The 15,820-nt window shown below is 40.2% G+C and overlaps 1 protein-coding gene across 1 annotated transcript in view; it reads left to right on the top strand.

Moving 5' to 3' along the window:
• lrmda (leucine rich melanocyte differentiation associated) overlaps positions 1 to 15,820 on the top strand; it is a 305,952-nt gene that overhangs the window by 202,544 nt on the left and 87,588 nt on the right. The window contains exons 3-5 of the mRNA XM_074676073.1: positions 377 to 503; positions 1,879 to 2,018; positions 7,494 to 7,620. Coding sequence (XP_074532174.1) covers positions 377 to 503; positions 1,879 to 2,018; positions 7,494 to 7,620 — 394 coding nt within the window. The remainder of the gene's footprint in view (positions 1 to 376; positions 504 to 1,878; positions 2,019 to 7,493; positions 7,621 to 15,820) is intronic.

The following is a 15,820-nucleotide window of genomic DNA, read 5'->3' as shown; positions in this document are numbered from 1 at the left end:
TCTGGGGAGTGAAGGTGAACTGTGACAGAGTGATTTGTCTTGGGAATGGAGGGTTAGGGTCAGGCGAAACTGGGCGCCTCAAGGCACAAGACATTGACAAATTCATCCTGCCCGCCGCATTTCTGAAGCCTTTTGTTTTGAATCCTGGCTACTCACAAGTGACCCCCATCCCTCATCCTGCCAGCCGCTGAAGGATGCCTCACCATGCCAGGGGAGCTCAGCACCACTAATTCTTGTCATTCACTTCCCTGACAGGCCCGGACCCATACTCTCCCGGCGTTTTAAAAGAGGCAGGGCTGAAATATTTATTCCTGCACTATAACAGCTGACCAGATTTAGAGTCCTAACACTTTTTTCTCTTGCCTTGTCATTGCAGGTCACTGGCAGGCCTCAAAATGTTCACTGAGCTGGAAGAGCTGGTCGTCGACAACAATCTTCTCGGAAATGACCTCCGGTTTCCCAGGTTACCCAACCTCCACACCCTCACACTCAATAAGAACCAAATATCCTTTGAAATTAATCACTCAGCATCTTCCTCAGTTTGATTCAGTGCCTTCTGTGCTGATGTGGATTATCAGTGTGGGTATCAGAATAAACAAGCTTAAATTTATTTATGTGTTAAAAAATCAAAAACAGTGATGCCAGAGTTTGTCAGGAAGGTGTGTGAGCTGCAGAAGAAACTAGAAGAACTTGTGTCACAGAGCTCCACACAGGACTAGTTTTTGAACCACAGGGACCTCTAGTGGAATCCCATTTTAGAGCCAACACAACAGATGAGGGTTTTTATTTTCAAAGAGAATAAAAAGTGTTGAATTAAAAATACATTGCAGGAATGAGACGTGAATTGATGTAATGCACTTGCGGTCTTGTAATATCAATTAGTTTAAATTAAAGGGAAAGTTCTTCAAACCATATTTTCTGCACTTGCATTATGCTTTATTTTACTGTTTTACCACTCTGGAATAAAATAAAGCTGTTATTTAATTTGTCACTAAACGCGCTAGCACATGCTCACAATTTGGCTCATTGGTTATAACGGCCCTGTGTGTTCCACCGCCCAAAGTAAACACATTAAAAGCAGAGCTCTGCACAGCCACCCCTAAATCCAAGACACAGACACGCTGCGAGGCTGTTTATGATCAGTCAAAAATGTGTGAACTTCCCCTCCAAGCTTCAGAACAGGTTTAGCAATGTGTCCTGTTTTCCTCTGGTTATGCAGATCCTACTGGGTAACGATGCTCACACTCTCTCACACACATTTACACACACACACTTCCAGAGTCAACATTAAAACTGGGGCTCCTTGAAGTGTGCGTCTGGGACTGTGTGCTCGGGTTTTTTTGTGAAGTGGTCGGCACATGCTAATAGGCCAATTATGTACATCCTGTCGTGGCACGGTGCCATTTTTTAAAGCTCGAGTGCTGCATTAGTGCAGTTGTATTTTGACACTTTGGGGCTCAATTTTCCAAGTGAATGTATTAGTGATGAATGTGCCTGCTTAGGGGTTGTTTGTTTTTTCCATGTATTCGAGAAAAAGTTTTCCACAGCACAGCTCTGGGAAGCACGGACTGTTTGAACCACAGGGCATCCATCATTTTGTCACTGTTCTGCACCCGGCCACCTAGGAAATGAAAGAGATCGAGAGAAAAGGGGGAGAGCGCGGCAGCCAAATTGTGTCACTACTATATGCCAAAGCCCGCACCTTAAATTGCCCCTCTGTCTGCCCGCTCTCACAAAGCCGGTGACTGGCCCCTTTGAGCAGCTCGGTAAATTTGACAGTGACGTGTTTTAGCGCAGACAGGCGTGGGAGGGGCTGTGCGGGGAGTAAATGCTAATGTAATTAACAGCGCTAGGTCCTTGACATCCGCCCTTTGACACCTGACTGATATCGAGGCCCTGCTGGAACACTTGGCTGACGTGACCCCGTCACTGGAGTACCTAAGCCTGCTGGGAAACGAGGCCTGCCCCAACCAGCTGGTTAGCCTGGATAAGGATGAAGACGACTACCAGAGATACAGGTCTGTAAATACACCACTAGCTGTGATGATTTTACACATGAGGATGATACAGATGTTACTGTGACCTTCTGGAAAGACAGATCCACAGAGAGATGACGTTCTCTCTGTGTACATTTTGTGCTTTCATTTGTTAGCCTTAAGGATGTCTACTACGGAGAAGGATTGGGGCCACTAAAAAAAAATATGTCCAAATTTTTTTCGTTACTACTTTTCAAAGAAAGAACTAAGAAATCTCAGCATTCTTACATTTTTCCCACAATGCTGAGATTAAAGTCAAGCTTTGACTTTTTCTTAGAATTCTGAGATTGAGTTTTATCTACAGAAGAGGATTAGGGACGCTGAAAGAAAAAAAAAAAACATCCAAAAAGAAAAATATAATTTTATTTTTTCGGGGGGGGGGGAATTAAAATCAATTTTCTGACTTTTTCTTCGAATTCTGAGATTGATATTAATATATGGAAGAGGATTAGGGATGCTGGGAAAAAAAAAAAAAAAAAAACACAAAAAAAGTCCCCCAAAATTTCCATACTATTTTTTTCTTGGTAAAAAGTCAGAATTCTGACTTTAATCTTAGAGTTCTGATTATTTTCTCAGGATTTTGTCTTTAATGTCATAGTTCTGCCTTTTGGAATTAAGAGATAATCGTAAAAAAAAAAAAAAAAAAAAAAAAAAGGTTTTTTTTTTCAGTGGCCCTAATCCTCCTCCATATTACTCTCAGCATTATGAGGAAAAATGCATAATTCTGAGATTAATGTCAAAATACATTTTTCTTAGAATTCTGAGATCAAAGTCAGAATTTCGACCTTTTTGTCTCAGAAAATAGTAGTAATGAAAACAAAGAAAATTGGACTCATTTCTTTTTTTTTAGTGGCCCTGATCCTCCTCCGTAGTCTACAACTAGATTTTGATTCACACAAAAGATTTTAAAAACAGGAATGAAAGTTGTTGACCATTGGACCATTGTTGGATGATCATATCTTGTTGCCAAAGTCTGCTAGTTCACTGTTTGAAGTCTTTTCTTTCTGCTTTAACGCTTAGGTTAATTAATTTTGGACTTTTTCTGCGACTTTCATGACGATTACTTGGTAGGAGACTTTTTTCAGTAGGAATATTCCTTGTGAAATCAAGGTCAAAAGGAATTAAAACAAATATTTTTTTCAGCCAGACACTTCAGAGTGATAGTTTTTCTAAGTAATGGATTTGGAGATGTTCCTTTTTTTGTAACATCCAGCCCTCAAACATTTCACAAGCAGACTGTGGACTCAACCACATCACTCTAAAAGCTTTGTCAACCAGCCCCTCTACACTCCAGTTTGCAAAATGGATTTCATGTGTGACTAGTCACCACCACAAATGAGTGTTTACTACCCTGCCTTACCAGAGCAGATGATGCATTAAACATCAAGCTAGGCCTCAAGCCATGCAATATGACCACCATTTGTCAGGGTCCTTTACATGAAATGCGATAAAAGGCGAAAAGCATGCTCTCTTTTGTCTGTTTTAGCCCTAAGTGCTTGTTTCTGACTCTGTGTTGCCTATTAATCATTTACCAGCCCTGCCTTTCTTGAATAATCTTTCTTCTCTCTTTTTGTCTCCCTCCTTTCTCTCACTTTCCCTCCCCTCTCTCCCACTCTTCTCACTTGCTTCTCTTACTGGTGAGAGAAGCTGCTCTGTTTTGACTGACAACGTCTAGGGTCCTGTAATGTAATATTCATAATGTGTCACATAGTAAAACATCAGTTTGAGCGTGATGCAGATTTCATGTCTGACAAGGTTAGGCTGCATGCAGGTCGTGACAGCATTGGCCTTGGGCAATAAATACCCAGCCCAGTGCCTTGGGAGCTCTGGGTCTCTCAAGTGAAATAGCCTGGTGCGTTGCTTCGGTGCCCCAATTAGTGCAATGACATAGAAACACAGTATTCATTCATACGGCATTGTGTAGTCTGTAGGGAGGTTAAGTGTCCTGTACTTCGATGACAATGCATGCGCTCAGTGGACGTTTGTTGTACTACAATAACATTTCAAAGCTCTGTAATCTCACAGCTTCATGGTGGTTCTGCAGCACTCTGCTCACAGGATGGTGTCTCCTCTAAAACTGTTCTGTTTGTGAAGCCGAAACTTGACTTCTCTTGTCTCTTTGTCTTTGTGACGCATGAATAAGAACACGTTTTATGTGACATTTTAACCTCTTATCTCGAGGAGACTTATCAGCTTGTCAGATCTACTTTCTCTGCAGATCAAAGAGTTTGGGCCTGAGGTGCCTCAACATTCAGCTGCTCTTTGTGTTCACTGAAGTCCATAAACACAGCTGCATGACGGTCTGGGTTTTAGATTATCATCTGCGTATGTTAAACCAAGTGTAAACACTGTGTGGTAACACTTTATTAGTAGGATACACAGTGTACCAATAGGTGCCTGGAGGAAAACTAATCTGTAACAAAAATGTCCAAGAATGGTCCACAGAAAAACTTAAAAAGACAGTACAAATAGTGTTCAGTTAATGTGCTTTGAATTAAATGTTGTTTCCAGAAAATGTGCTGAGAAAGTATGCTAATCAAATATTTAAAAATACAGAACAATTCAACAAATATCAAGGTGGAAGTATATAACAAATAAACAAACATAAGCTCTAGGACTTAAAGCTCCTATAGAAAGAGTTTGTAGCTGGTTATGTAACATACCAAATTGATTCCAATTATTTTTTATGAGCTTTAGAAAAAAAAAACCAAAAAAAAAAAAACCCGTGAGCATAATGACAGATCAAAGGTAGTTATAAGCCTTTGACAATATAATAACATAGATGTAATCCCTGTGACGTCCCCTATCACTTTCTAAAATTGATTTTTAAAGCTAACTAGTGGTGTTCACCATTTTGGAAACACTTGACTTTAGACAGTCGAGAAATGGGCCTTTAGCCTCCTAGTTTGTAATCTACCCACTTAAGCTCTATGCCCCAAATTATGCTTAATTTTTCAAAAATTCACACTTTTTCATCTTAAGAATAAATTAGTTATAGTTAAATAACACACAAAGGGTAAGAGAGACAGTGACAAATAAGGGTTGGAATCATGAACGTGCTCTAAACTTGTAAGCAACATGTTAGATGTTTGTTCAAATGTGTAGTTTGCGTTTCTGTTGGTTTCACAGTATTTTATATGACATTTCTACCATTTTTAACCAATTAAAGAATAATGTCCATTACAATGTCAAATGGTGTAACTACAAAAGCATGACTAGTGTTAAATAATTCACCTTCCCAGAAGTTATGCGAGTGTACTGATAACATAAGTGATTTGTTATGAAATGTAATCTTAAAGTTTATTCAAATATTTTATTTCTGAACTTGATGATATGAGTTTTCTTCTACTGAGCAAGTCAGTATGCTGTAGGAATCAATGTTTTCTTTCTTTATTTGGGGTCAGTTGGTTTAAATTCATTTCAAGTTTAATTTTTTACAGTGTAGCAGTGTGCTCAATATCCATAGGATTTTTTTTGAGCAATATTAGTTGTTTTTTTTAATTAGAAACTTGGGTTTCACCAATTGTCATTTATCAGTTTTACCAGCTGACCAGAGAGACAGCAGATAGTCGGACCACTTTTGTTTTTTTATAGCAGGCTGTGAACGTGTTTTTCTCTGCAAAGGAAATGGACATCTTAACATTGCCGTAGATGGGATCTTCTAAGGTTTTGGAGTAAGCCTCGAGTGGACACTTGGGGAACTGCAGTTGTTAGCACTTTTGCATTGGCTTCTTTTTTATGCACAATACATATTTTGGATGAGTGACAAGTTCATCTGACAAGTTTTTTCTTTTTTTTTCTTTTTGAAGAAACACTACCTCACCACAGGGGGTGCCAAAACTAGTACTCACACAATGTTTCTTACAGGAGTTTTAATATGTGATATGTTTTTTTTTTTGTTTTTTTTTAAGTATTTTTGTTGAGAAACACTACTTCCATATATAGAATAAATTAAGTAAAGACATAAGAAGAGCAATTTTGTCCACAGGGGGCGCCAACATTGACACAGACAAGGTGTTCATTACAAGAAATTTAAATTTTGATTATTTGAAGTATGTTATTTTTCATTCTTCCCAGTTACTCAAAATACACTCAAAATACAAAAAACTCAAAATACACTTTTTTTTTCAGTATCCTACATGAAATGTAGGATAATGATATAAGAACATTTTGAGCCTATTGTCTAATTTAGTTCCAGTAAATTCTATATCAAGCTCTTCTAGGGCAGTAAATATCATATTGTTGTCAACGCCTTTGGTAACACTAAATAAAGTGTATGAGCTTATTTTCTGCCTCTGTCATCCTCCACCCTCCCCTCCTCCTCTCTGTGCTCTCTTATCCCCCTCTCTGGTTGGGTTGAATCATTAATATCCCCACTGGCTGACAGAGCCTTGTCATCTGCTCTGACCCTGTGATGGTAGGTTACCTATGGAGAATGACCCCACTGCATGTCTCCCAAGGGCATCTTCACATTTCATCATAAAAATGCTCCGAACAAAGTCCTTTTACTCAGGAGGGAGAGAGGATGGGGGACACAGGATGGGTTTGGGGGGCCTCTTGGATTTGAGTGCTGGAAAAGGGGCTCTTATTAGGGGTCAGGAGCAGGTCATTTTACTGTGTAATAATGTCCATATGAGAAGTATCCTAAGCCTTTGTGGTGGATGGATGGAGGAGTTGTCTTAGTCCTTTTTTGCTGCTGTTTTATTTTCCTTCAAATGAAAGCAGACATTTTCCTCCTTGCTCCTGCTCAGTTATTTTCCTTCCGTGTCAGTCTAAACGGGCTCCCTGCATCCCTTCCTTATAATCCTCAGGTGTTGAAAACTTGACACGAGCTTTGCCATCTCCCCTCATCGCCATCGCCATCATCAATTTGTCACGGCTCTTTGCGCACAGGTCTTGTCTGTGCCCATATCCCCTCCCGTCCTTTCTCACCCTCCACTTAGGTGCTGCATGCATGTCCTCTTTTTTTTTTTTTTTTTTTTTTTTTTAGGCTACCAGCTCAACCCTGACATACTGGTTCCTCTATCCCTGCCAGCCTGTGAAAGGATCTGTTGTCATCTATGTATTCCAACCATTATCTTTTGACGTTTCTCTCCCTCCCAATGAAAGACAGAGTGTGTCTGAAAGCTTAGAGAGATATCTGTGATGCTGCCAAAATGACAGCTCTGGCAGACGGGTTGTATCTCCTTTCGTGCTATTTATATGTTGCACTTATTCTTATCAGCTTTGAAGGTTATAACATACAAGAAACTATCACCATTAAATCTGCATCACCATTAAATCTCTGTAAACAAGGCTTCTTTTCAAGTCTAGTTGATGCGTGCATTTACATATTAGAAAATGTGTCAGTTTGATTAGTTTGTGACGGTTAACACACTTCCTCAGATTCTCTGTTTGTTGGAAAAGGAGGCCTGCTTTTTCACCTTTTTAAGTTTGATTCATTTGTTTCCTTTGCAGGTATTTTGTTCTGCACAAGTTGCCCCAGTTGAAGTTTCTGGACACCAGGAAAGTAACCAGAAAAGAGGTGATGGAGGCACAAGCAAGAGGAGCATTCATGAAAGTGGTCAAACCCAAGTCGGAAGCTGTAAGTTCAGCCCATTTTTTTCACTTTGTTTTAAATTTCCTCTGAAGTCTTGGGTGGATTTGCCTCATTCATCCCTTTCTCCCCTGTTCTATTCTCCCCCTTTATCCGTCTTTTCTTCCTGTGCATGCTTGACTGTCAGGCTCCCTTTAAAGAGAGGTCCCAGTACTGTGGCCCTTTACAAAGAGTCCCTCTTTCCTATCGCTTCAAGTGTGCGTCTGTGTGTGTTGCATGCAAGCGCATGTGTGTAAATGTGTGTGACCACAGCCTGACCTGATTCCGTATGCATGAGCCCCAGATCAAAGACGACGGGCGGCTGTCCGGTCGCGCTTGTGTTGCCAAGTGTGACATGGCTGGCGATTGGAGTGACAGCTCACGTACACGCCGCTCACAATCGCTTAATTATCCCCAGCCCGTGCACTTATTCCTCCCTCTCTTGTTTTGGGCCACACAGACTAATTAGAGTTCGGGAGGTTCATAGATACACCCACTTCACCCCTTTCCCCCCCTTTTCTCTTCTTCTACCCCTTTGATAATACAATATAAATGAACAGCTTTTGCCTAGATTTGATTTCGTGTAATTGTAAGGTCATGAAATATTTACTGTTCGGATCGCTGAGCTGTGTCATCTCAAGGTCTCTGGGGCTCTGACAGTGAGCCTGGGAAGTTAAAAATGGATCCAGGGTTGCAGGACCGAAGGCATCCAATGACAAATCAGAAGCATTAGAGTCAGTTTCAGGTTTAAAAGTGCGAGATACATTTTTTATCGTTACAATCAGCACTATCAGTGAGATGCTATGCTTTGTTCTTGTTTTCTATGCAAGTGAACAGCAGGAAACTAAAAGACTGAAATAATTTAACCTCAATGTGACATGTTTGGTAGATAGAGGAAAGTGGAATAAAAACACAGCTCATTCTCTTTAAATAAAAAAAAGCTAAAGACCTCTACATGGATTTTGGCACCGTAAAGTCACTTTATAAGATATTATTTACATAGCTTGACAGCGAGAAAGAAATGTTTGCCTTTGTCCCGGCAGCCCGGGATGAAAGAAGCGATAATCATTGATTCTCGCTGACATGATGTGTGTGTTTTTGTGTCTTTGAACCTGCTGTGTGTGATTAGTTATTCCTTATGCAAAGTAAAAGGTTATATCTTTGATGCAAACACTTCTACCCTTCAGTGTGCACAGTCGTACACACTTTCCTGCTCCGTGCATTGTTTCTTATTATCACTGAAGAGAGCATCTTTAAAACATCCTTCGCCTGGACTCTTGGTCGCCACAGCAGCATTTTCATAACATTTCTTTTGAGGTAGATGAGATGTGATGTGTCAACTCCTGCTGACATGATGAGCCATGAGTACCTCCCGGCTCTAATTGTCCACATCATCAGAGTGATTGTAAGCTGACCGATAGTGCGGGCCTCCAATTAATGAAATGACTGCAACACAGAAAGAACATGAGGAGAGATGATTGTATAATTAGATATTTGTGTTTGCTTTTATGTCTGGTACAGCAGGGTGTTGCTCATAACAGTGGCCCGTGCTACACTGTCTGCCATTTGCTTCATTACAAAGAATGGTAATTAGCTGTCTGGCTGTCGCTCGCGCCACCATTTGAGTCTCAATTAGCGCAAGAGGAAAAATACGGCAGCACGGACTTGATTTCAAATGTTTATTTATTGTAATAATTTGACTTTCGGTGTCTTTTAAGTTTTTTTTCTCCCCTGTGTTCAGTTATTTTCCTTTCAAAACTCTTTCCTACTGTTTACACTAGATAAATTGAAACCATAGAAACAGCAGCAGCTGCAGCGGGATCAGAGTGAAACATGCCCACTTATGACAGCATTAGAGTGAAAAAAGATCCCCTTCTATCAGATCCTTCCCACTGCATGATGTATGCATTGGAATAGTTAATGGCCTCTCCATAAGAAAGACACAGCTGAACTTTTAGACCTCTCTTGAGTCATGTCGGAGCGGATTGTGACCGCACTTATAACTCCTTTTCAATCAAGCCGTTATGGCAGGGCACTGAGCGGCAGCACATGGTTCTGATAAAAAAAGTTATGGTCTTTAGCACAACTGGAACGCCATAACTTTCATACGTTTCTAATGTTTTCCGTGTTGACTGAATCACAACCAGACAGTCAAAGACTGGTTGTTGTACAGGACAGGGCACACATGCAATCTAAATAAAGACATTAAACAGCCCGTGTGGAGATTAATGACCACTAACCTTCACTACCAAGAAAAACATTATGTATGTGTTCTGAGTTTTGAGTACTTTTAATGGGAAAGAAAAATGAAAGAAAACAGAAAAAGGAGATAAACTGGATAAAGTTTCAAACAAGCTTATAGAGCAAATGAGGAGTTTGAAAGTAATCTTGCAAAAGTCTCACTTCTAGATATGTCCGATCGTAATCAACACTTTAAAATGAGATGGTCTGCACCAATGTAGATTATTACAAAATGCTACTTTGTAGCTTTTTTGTAGCTTCCCAACCAGTCAAGCAAGATTTCTGTGATAAATTTTGTAGTGATGGTGGAGACTGGAGCCTAACTGTCAGACAGAAAAAGAACAGAAGAGCAGAAGAAAGATAAACAGGAGAATGATAGAGCACAGGCTAAAGGCTAAAACGCAAGCTAAAGGCTAAAAGGGCTAAACTGTTAGTGCTAATGTTGATTCCAACCCACAGTCAGCAGTTATTCTGCAGTGGTCTGTTCAAACTTGAGAGTCTATCAATGAAATGAAGAGTGGGGCTACGTTAGCTATGATTGGTTGATGACTGGCAGGACATAAACAGGATTTACTAACCTTACACATAATGGACATGTCTCACAGGATTGGGCTGACAGCGCTACGTATGGACAGCTACTAAACTACTGTACAAACTGAAAGTTAGCTTATTGTCAAGTTAGCCTAAGGATACGTTGTAGCACTGAGCTGCTAGTAGCGCTACTTATAGCTGGTTACCGACACATGGAAGGACCTTATGTTTTGTCGTTGTGACACTCATAGACCGTAAAAAAAAATGGACGTCATCTTGCTCAGCACGAAGTGAGGTTGCCAGAAAAACTGCTCCCCCTGGTGGCTGTCTGCAGTGTAGGTAAAAAAAATCCAGCCCTCCAGTCATTCCAGATGGGCTGAGGTCAAACTTAAAAAAATCAATACACCTCGTAGAAATGTTTCTCACGTCCAATTGTTGTGGTGATTTGAAGATATCATCTGGCTGTCTTGTATTCAAGTCCTCTTTTTCTTCTGGAAAGTTTCATTTTAATTTGTTATATGAGGATAAAAATGAGGTTTTACGTCAAGTTTAGCGATAATTGACAGCTGCCGTTCATATGTATTTTTTTCAGGGATAGAAAATATGTCAAGAGATAGAGTCAAGAAGTGATTAGACTCTCGCAAGAAATAAAAATATATATAAATAATTGTCACCTGGCTGAAAAATACCTGACCTCATTGCATTGCGTAAGAAGTTGACTTGATTGGAGGCATTTTTTCCAAAACAAACACATGCCTGGTTAAAAGTCACATCTTTGCGACAGTGTGCATGAGACTCCTGGGCGGTCCAATTAGATCACTGGCTTTGGACTGGCTCCACTAATCCTCATCAGTCACTTGTTGTCTTGAACGGATTGATATTTTTGACTAAACCAGAATGCCAAAAGATTTATTTATTCAACTGTATATCACATTTTTTCAACACATGATCCAGACCTAATGAAGGAGGATGCAAGCTGTTAGAATGTGGCACTGTGTCAAAGCTTTGTGGGATATGGTGTCCTTTTTTTGGTAAAATACTGTTACAAAATAAAGTACCTCTCTCTGTATTTCATACTTGCTTAGTCAAACAGGATGCAGCCCACTTATCAAAGGGTATTAGAAATGTGTCTGGTACATCAGATTTTCAGTTCCAAGGCTGATAAAATCCAGATAACACTCCTCTTAATGACCCACAATGTGAGAAATCAGATGACTCTCGCTGTAGGAATTAGACTTGATCTGTATACTGAAAAAGGAAAGAACAAAAACTGGTGTAGATGTGGAGAAGATTGGTGGCTAAGGCAACTTCCTCTACTACTGAAACTTTCCGCCACATTTCCCCATTTCAATCACCACAAAGCAGCTTCTCGAATCCAATATCTGTTTCGCAACCATCTGAAACTTTGCCTAATATTTGCATGATGATTTAATCCCACAAAATGACCACAAAAACAAAGAACTGTTCTCGGATAAGGGTCTTAAAGTAATAACACTGCCTATGATGTTGTCACTTCTGGAATTGTTATCTCGTGTGTTCATGCAAAGGACTGTTAGACACCACGAGAGCGTGACAAGAAACTGTTCCTTATTTGTATGTTTTGGTGTTTACTTCTCAGTGAGAGCGTGTTAATGTCCCCTTTTTTGGTTTTGATTCATTTCTTCTCTGAGTGGAAAGGACAAGTAATTGGACAGATAGGGATGCAAAGTGGTGAAGACAAGACAGTGAGGAGAAAATATGTATAAATACCTGAAGTAAACAAAACCAAGAAACCAACAAAAGAAAAAAAGAAAAAGAAGGAAAAAAAGCCGGGACGACTGAAGTGTTTTCCCAAAACCACAACACTAAACAGAGTCAGGGTGGAAAAGCCTTGAGCTGTATTTTGGGAAATTGGGCGTGTTGGAATGCTATAATGTGATAATTCTCTTTGAGGACTTAGAGGTCATGGAATGAAATGGCGTTAAACCACGTAGAGCCATTTGGACTGGTGTTGGGCTGCTTTCGGAAAATACATGTGGTGCCTTTTGGCTGCGTTTCCTCCACCTCCCTCCACTCTGCCACGGAGGCCGCATTATGCTGTCGAACTCTTGGGTTAAACTGGCCATGTCTATCAAAACACTGTGACAGCACATTCTGTTTTCACATCCCAAGTTCTGCTAAAAAAAAGGTGCGTAGCAAATTTAACTGGTAGAATAACATTTGCTCCGTGCCACATGTTTAAGAGTGTTTCACAGTGAATGAACTAACTCCATGGTCTCCCTCTTTGAGCACAGCTTGGTAGCTACGTCAGCGGGTATAAATGCTCCTCGGATGTCACTTAGATTTCGCTTGGACCAAGTGTTGGACTTGATTTTCTAGCATGAGCACAACTTTTTTCTCCCCCTCCACATCCTTCTGTGTATAATGTAAAGCAGACTGCATTGCAGGGTGGCTTGAGCCAGCTCCAGGGTCCCATGAGTCTCAGCACACAGGGTAACGGTTCTTCAAGGGAATTGACAGTGACAGAGCCAGGAAAGTCCTCAAGTGGATCTTTTCAGTTCAGTTTTTTCTTCCCCAGACACTAACCTGTTTTACTCTGCAGCAGACAGCGGTTCATTTTAAGTTTGCACTAAAGGAAGCTGTCCAAATCGAAGATAGACTGCTTGGTTTTGGACCCATGATTGTGCATTATGTGATGCATGGTTGTGGCTTTCTTTTTTTCCTTTTCTTCTTTTTTTTCAGTGGGACTCTAGAAACAAGGAGAGGCTTTTTTTGCTACAGGTTGGGTTTGTTTTGCTTCCTTTTTCAAATCTCAAATGTACCCCGTAAAGTCTGTTGCCACGTTCATCTCCGTGCTCCAAGAGTTATGAGTTCCCTGAAGCTCTCAAACATAACAAACAGCATGCAATATAGAGCTTTGTGAATGCGCCTTCAGTGAGTTTGCTGAATCATTTTACTGAACAAATGTGTCCTCAGAGAAAACTCAGAGAATATGCTTCTCAACAGGGGAAGGAAATGTAACCCAACAGATTGCTGTGGAAACAAGTTTATTACCCTCTTTGCTAGATCCTCTGTTTCCTCGTACAGAGCTGTGATTTGCCTCCTTTCTTTTGTGAAACATCCCTAAATCATCGTGCATACAGTAGGTCGACTAAGGACACCACTGTGGATTTAATCTGAGTCGTGGGCAAACTGTAACCATACTGGTGCCTTTCTGCTTTATGTTCCCACAAATAAACTCCCTGACATATTGTGATCTGCTTGCTTTCAAATGATGCTCTCCCCCCGTCTTACATAATATCACGTTATCTGTTAATTGCATCACTTGAGACACTGCTGTTCTCCCTCTTTCCATGACAACATACCCTAAATGTTAAAACAGCTGTTTATAATTGTTTGGACGTGTTTAGTTTGCATGATTGACGAAAAACAGTCTGTTTGCGTCAGGATATTTCCAAGCAGCCACATGTTCATTCTCTCAGGTATGTGTATTTGTCTGTCAGTATCTGGGATTATGTATCTCACTCTGTAACTGCCTTTTGAGTCTTGAAGCCCGTCTGTGTGTTTGGATCGATGGGACAGGCCCAAAACGGAGCAGTTTGGCAGTAAAAGCTGAGAGGTCACAGCGGGGTTATAAGCCGGGGAAACAACAGCAATTAGAAGGAGTGACTCACACTGTCCACATAAATCATCCAAGCCCTGCATATCATAAACACACTGTAAAACTTTAAAGCACAATTAATTGCAAGTAATAACGCCAAGATTGATTTATGGCCTCATTCAAAGCCTGGAGACATGGGGTGCATGACCCGAGTGTCACGTCACTCTCACATGCGAGGGATGATAGATGTACTATTCGTTTTTGGCAAAAAGCAGAGCATAAAAACAAACACGTGTTTTGCAAGGGCTTTTATGAGACAGTGAAGTGGCCGCGTTGCATTAACTGATTTTCCTCTCCTTCTGCTGGCATCCAGTACAGAGGAGGAACGCCTCTGTGGTGAAGCATTTGTTGTCTCGACGTCTCTTGTGTTTTAGCGGTGGAGTTTGAGGCCTGTCAGAAAACGGGCCAAATCTGGCCGACTATAATGAGACATCTCCCTCTCCTAAAAAAAAAAAAGTTTTCATAAACTTTGACAAGTCTGTGATTGTTCACGTAATTTTTCTCTTTTTCTTGTCTAATATGTGCGTCTTTGTGGAGATTTTATTAGTGTAATAACAGTGAGTGCCTGGGATTGGCACGCTACAAAGCTTTTCTTTTTATACAAGCTCCTCCAACTTAATCCTTTATTCGCCTTTGGGAAAGACCGAGTTTTTATGAGGCCTTACTGTTTTCAGAGTTCTCTTTCGAAACAGAGAGCTACAGGGAAATAACACAGATGCACCCTCTCGTATCACCAAACACCTTTTGGACATATGTAAAGGAAATTCTGCTCAGAGTCCTACTTTTCACAATCATTATGCTCCTCTTAGCTTTCTTTCATGAAATGCCAAGAGGCTGAAAAACTCCACAATCCCTGTGCATGCACTGTAGCAACAACATGATAGCCACTAAGGCATCTCTTCAATTGCACCTCTTATCAAATGACGCTTTTAGCTATTACATAGTGCAGCTTCCCAGTGCGTTGGCCTATCAGTCCAATCAGAGCTAATCCTCCCTGTTGGTCTCTCTGGTGACAGGAAGATGCTGCTAGCCTAATGAGAGACAGCTGGCTTAGTGTTTTCTCTGCTCTAAAAAAAAAAATCCATCTATCTTTCTCCCCCTCCTACCCCACCGGGTGTTTCCACAGAAATGTGCCAAACTTTAAATCTCTCAAAGAGATCAGTTATTTCTTTGCCTGTCTCTTTTAGTTGATGTTGACAGCACACATTAATCACTGTTTCAGCACTCGCGTTTCTGCTTCGCTTTGAAGTTGATTGTCACATGCGCCCTCACGAGGCCGCTTCGCTTTAATTCACTTTCAGATTTTTATCAGATAGTTCTGGTGAAGTTGTTGTTGCTAATGAAATGCAGATGTTTGTGTGCTCTTGAAAGACTTAATGAGTGTTGGAGCTTAAAGTCTCAGCTAAAAGAAGTGGATGGGGCTTATATAAAAGTGTCACATTTGTTTAAAAGTCATCTCAAGTGAAGGTTAACATATATTTGTGGAAAAATGTGTGTTTCTGATTTCTGAATGAGTCATGTGGCTGTTATCAGAGAAGAGTCTTACACTTCTCTCTGCAGCAGTTTCATTTGAGACACACATATTAAAGCTCCCGTGAGAAGTTTTGAGTTGGTTGTGAAACAGAATAAAATTGGCATTCATTCTTCTTTATGGTTAATAAAAATTAAGAATTAAAATTTTAATTATCATAATTGTTTATTATTGCTATTATTGCTATTATTATTATTATTATTATTATTATTATTATTATTATTATTATTATTATTATTATTATTATTATTATTGTTGTTGTTGTT

The sequence above is a fragment of the Halichoeres trimaculatus genome, unplaced genomic scaffold, assembly GCF_033239565.1.
Source record: "Halichoeres trimaculatus isolate MK-OKI-2021-1 unplaced genomic scaffold, fHalTri1.1 fHalTri1_scaffold_8, whole genome shotgun sequence".
Classification (NCBI taxonomy): domain Eukaryota; kingdom Metazoa; phylum Chordata; class Actinopteri; order Labriformes; family Labridae; genus Halichoeres; species Halichoeres trimaculatus.
This window is presented reverse-complemented; position numbering and strand designations above follow the sequence as displayed.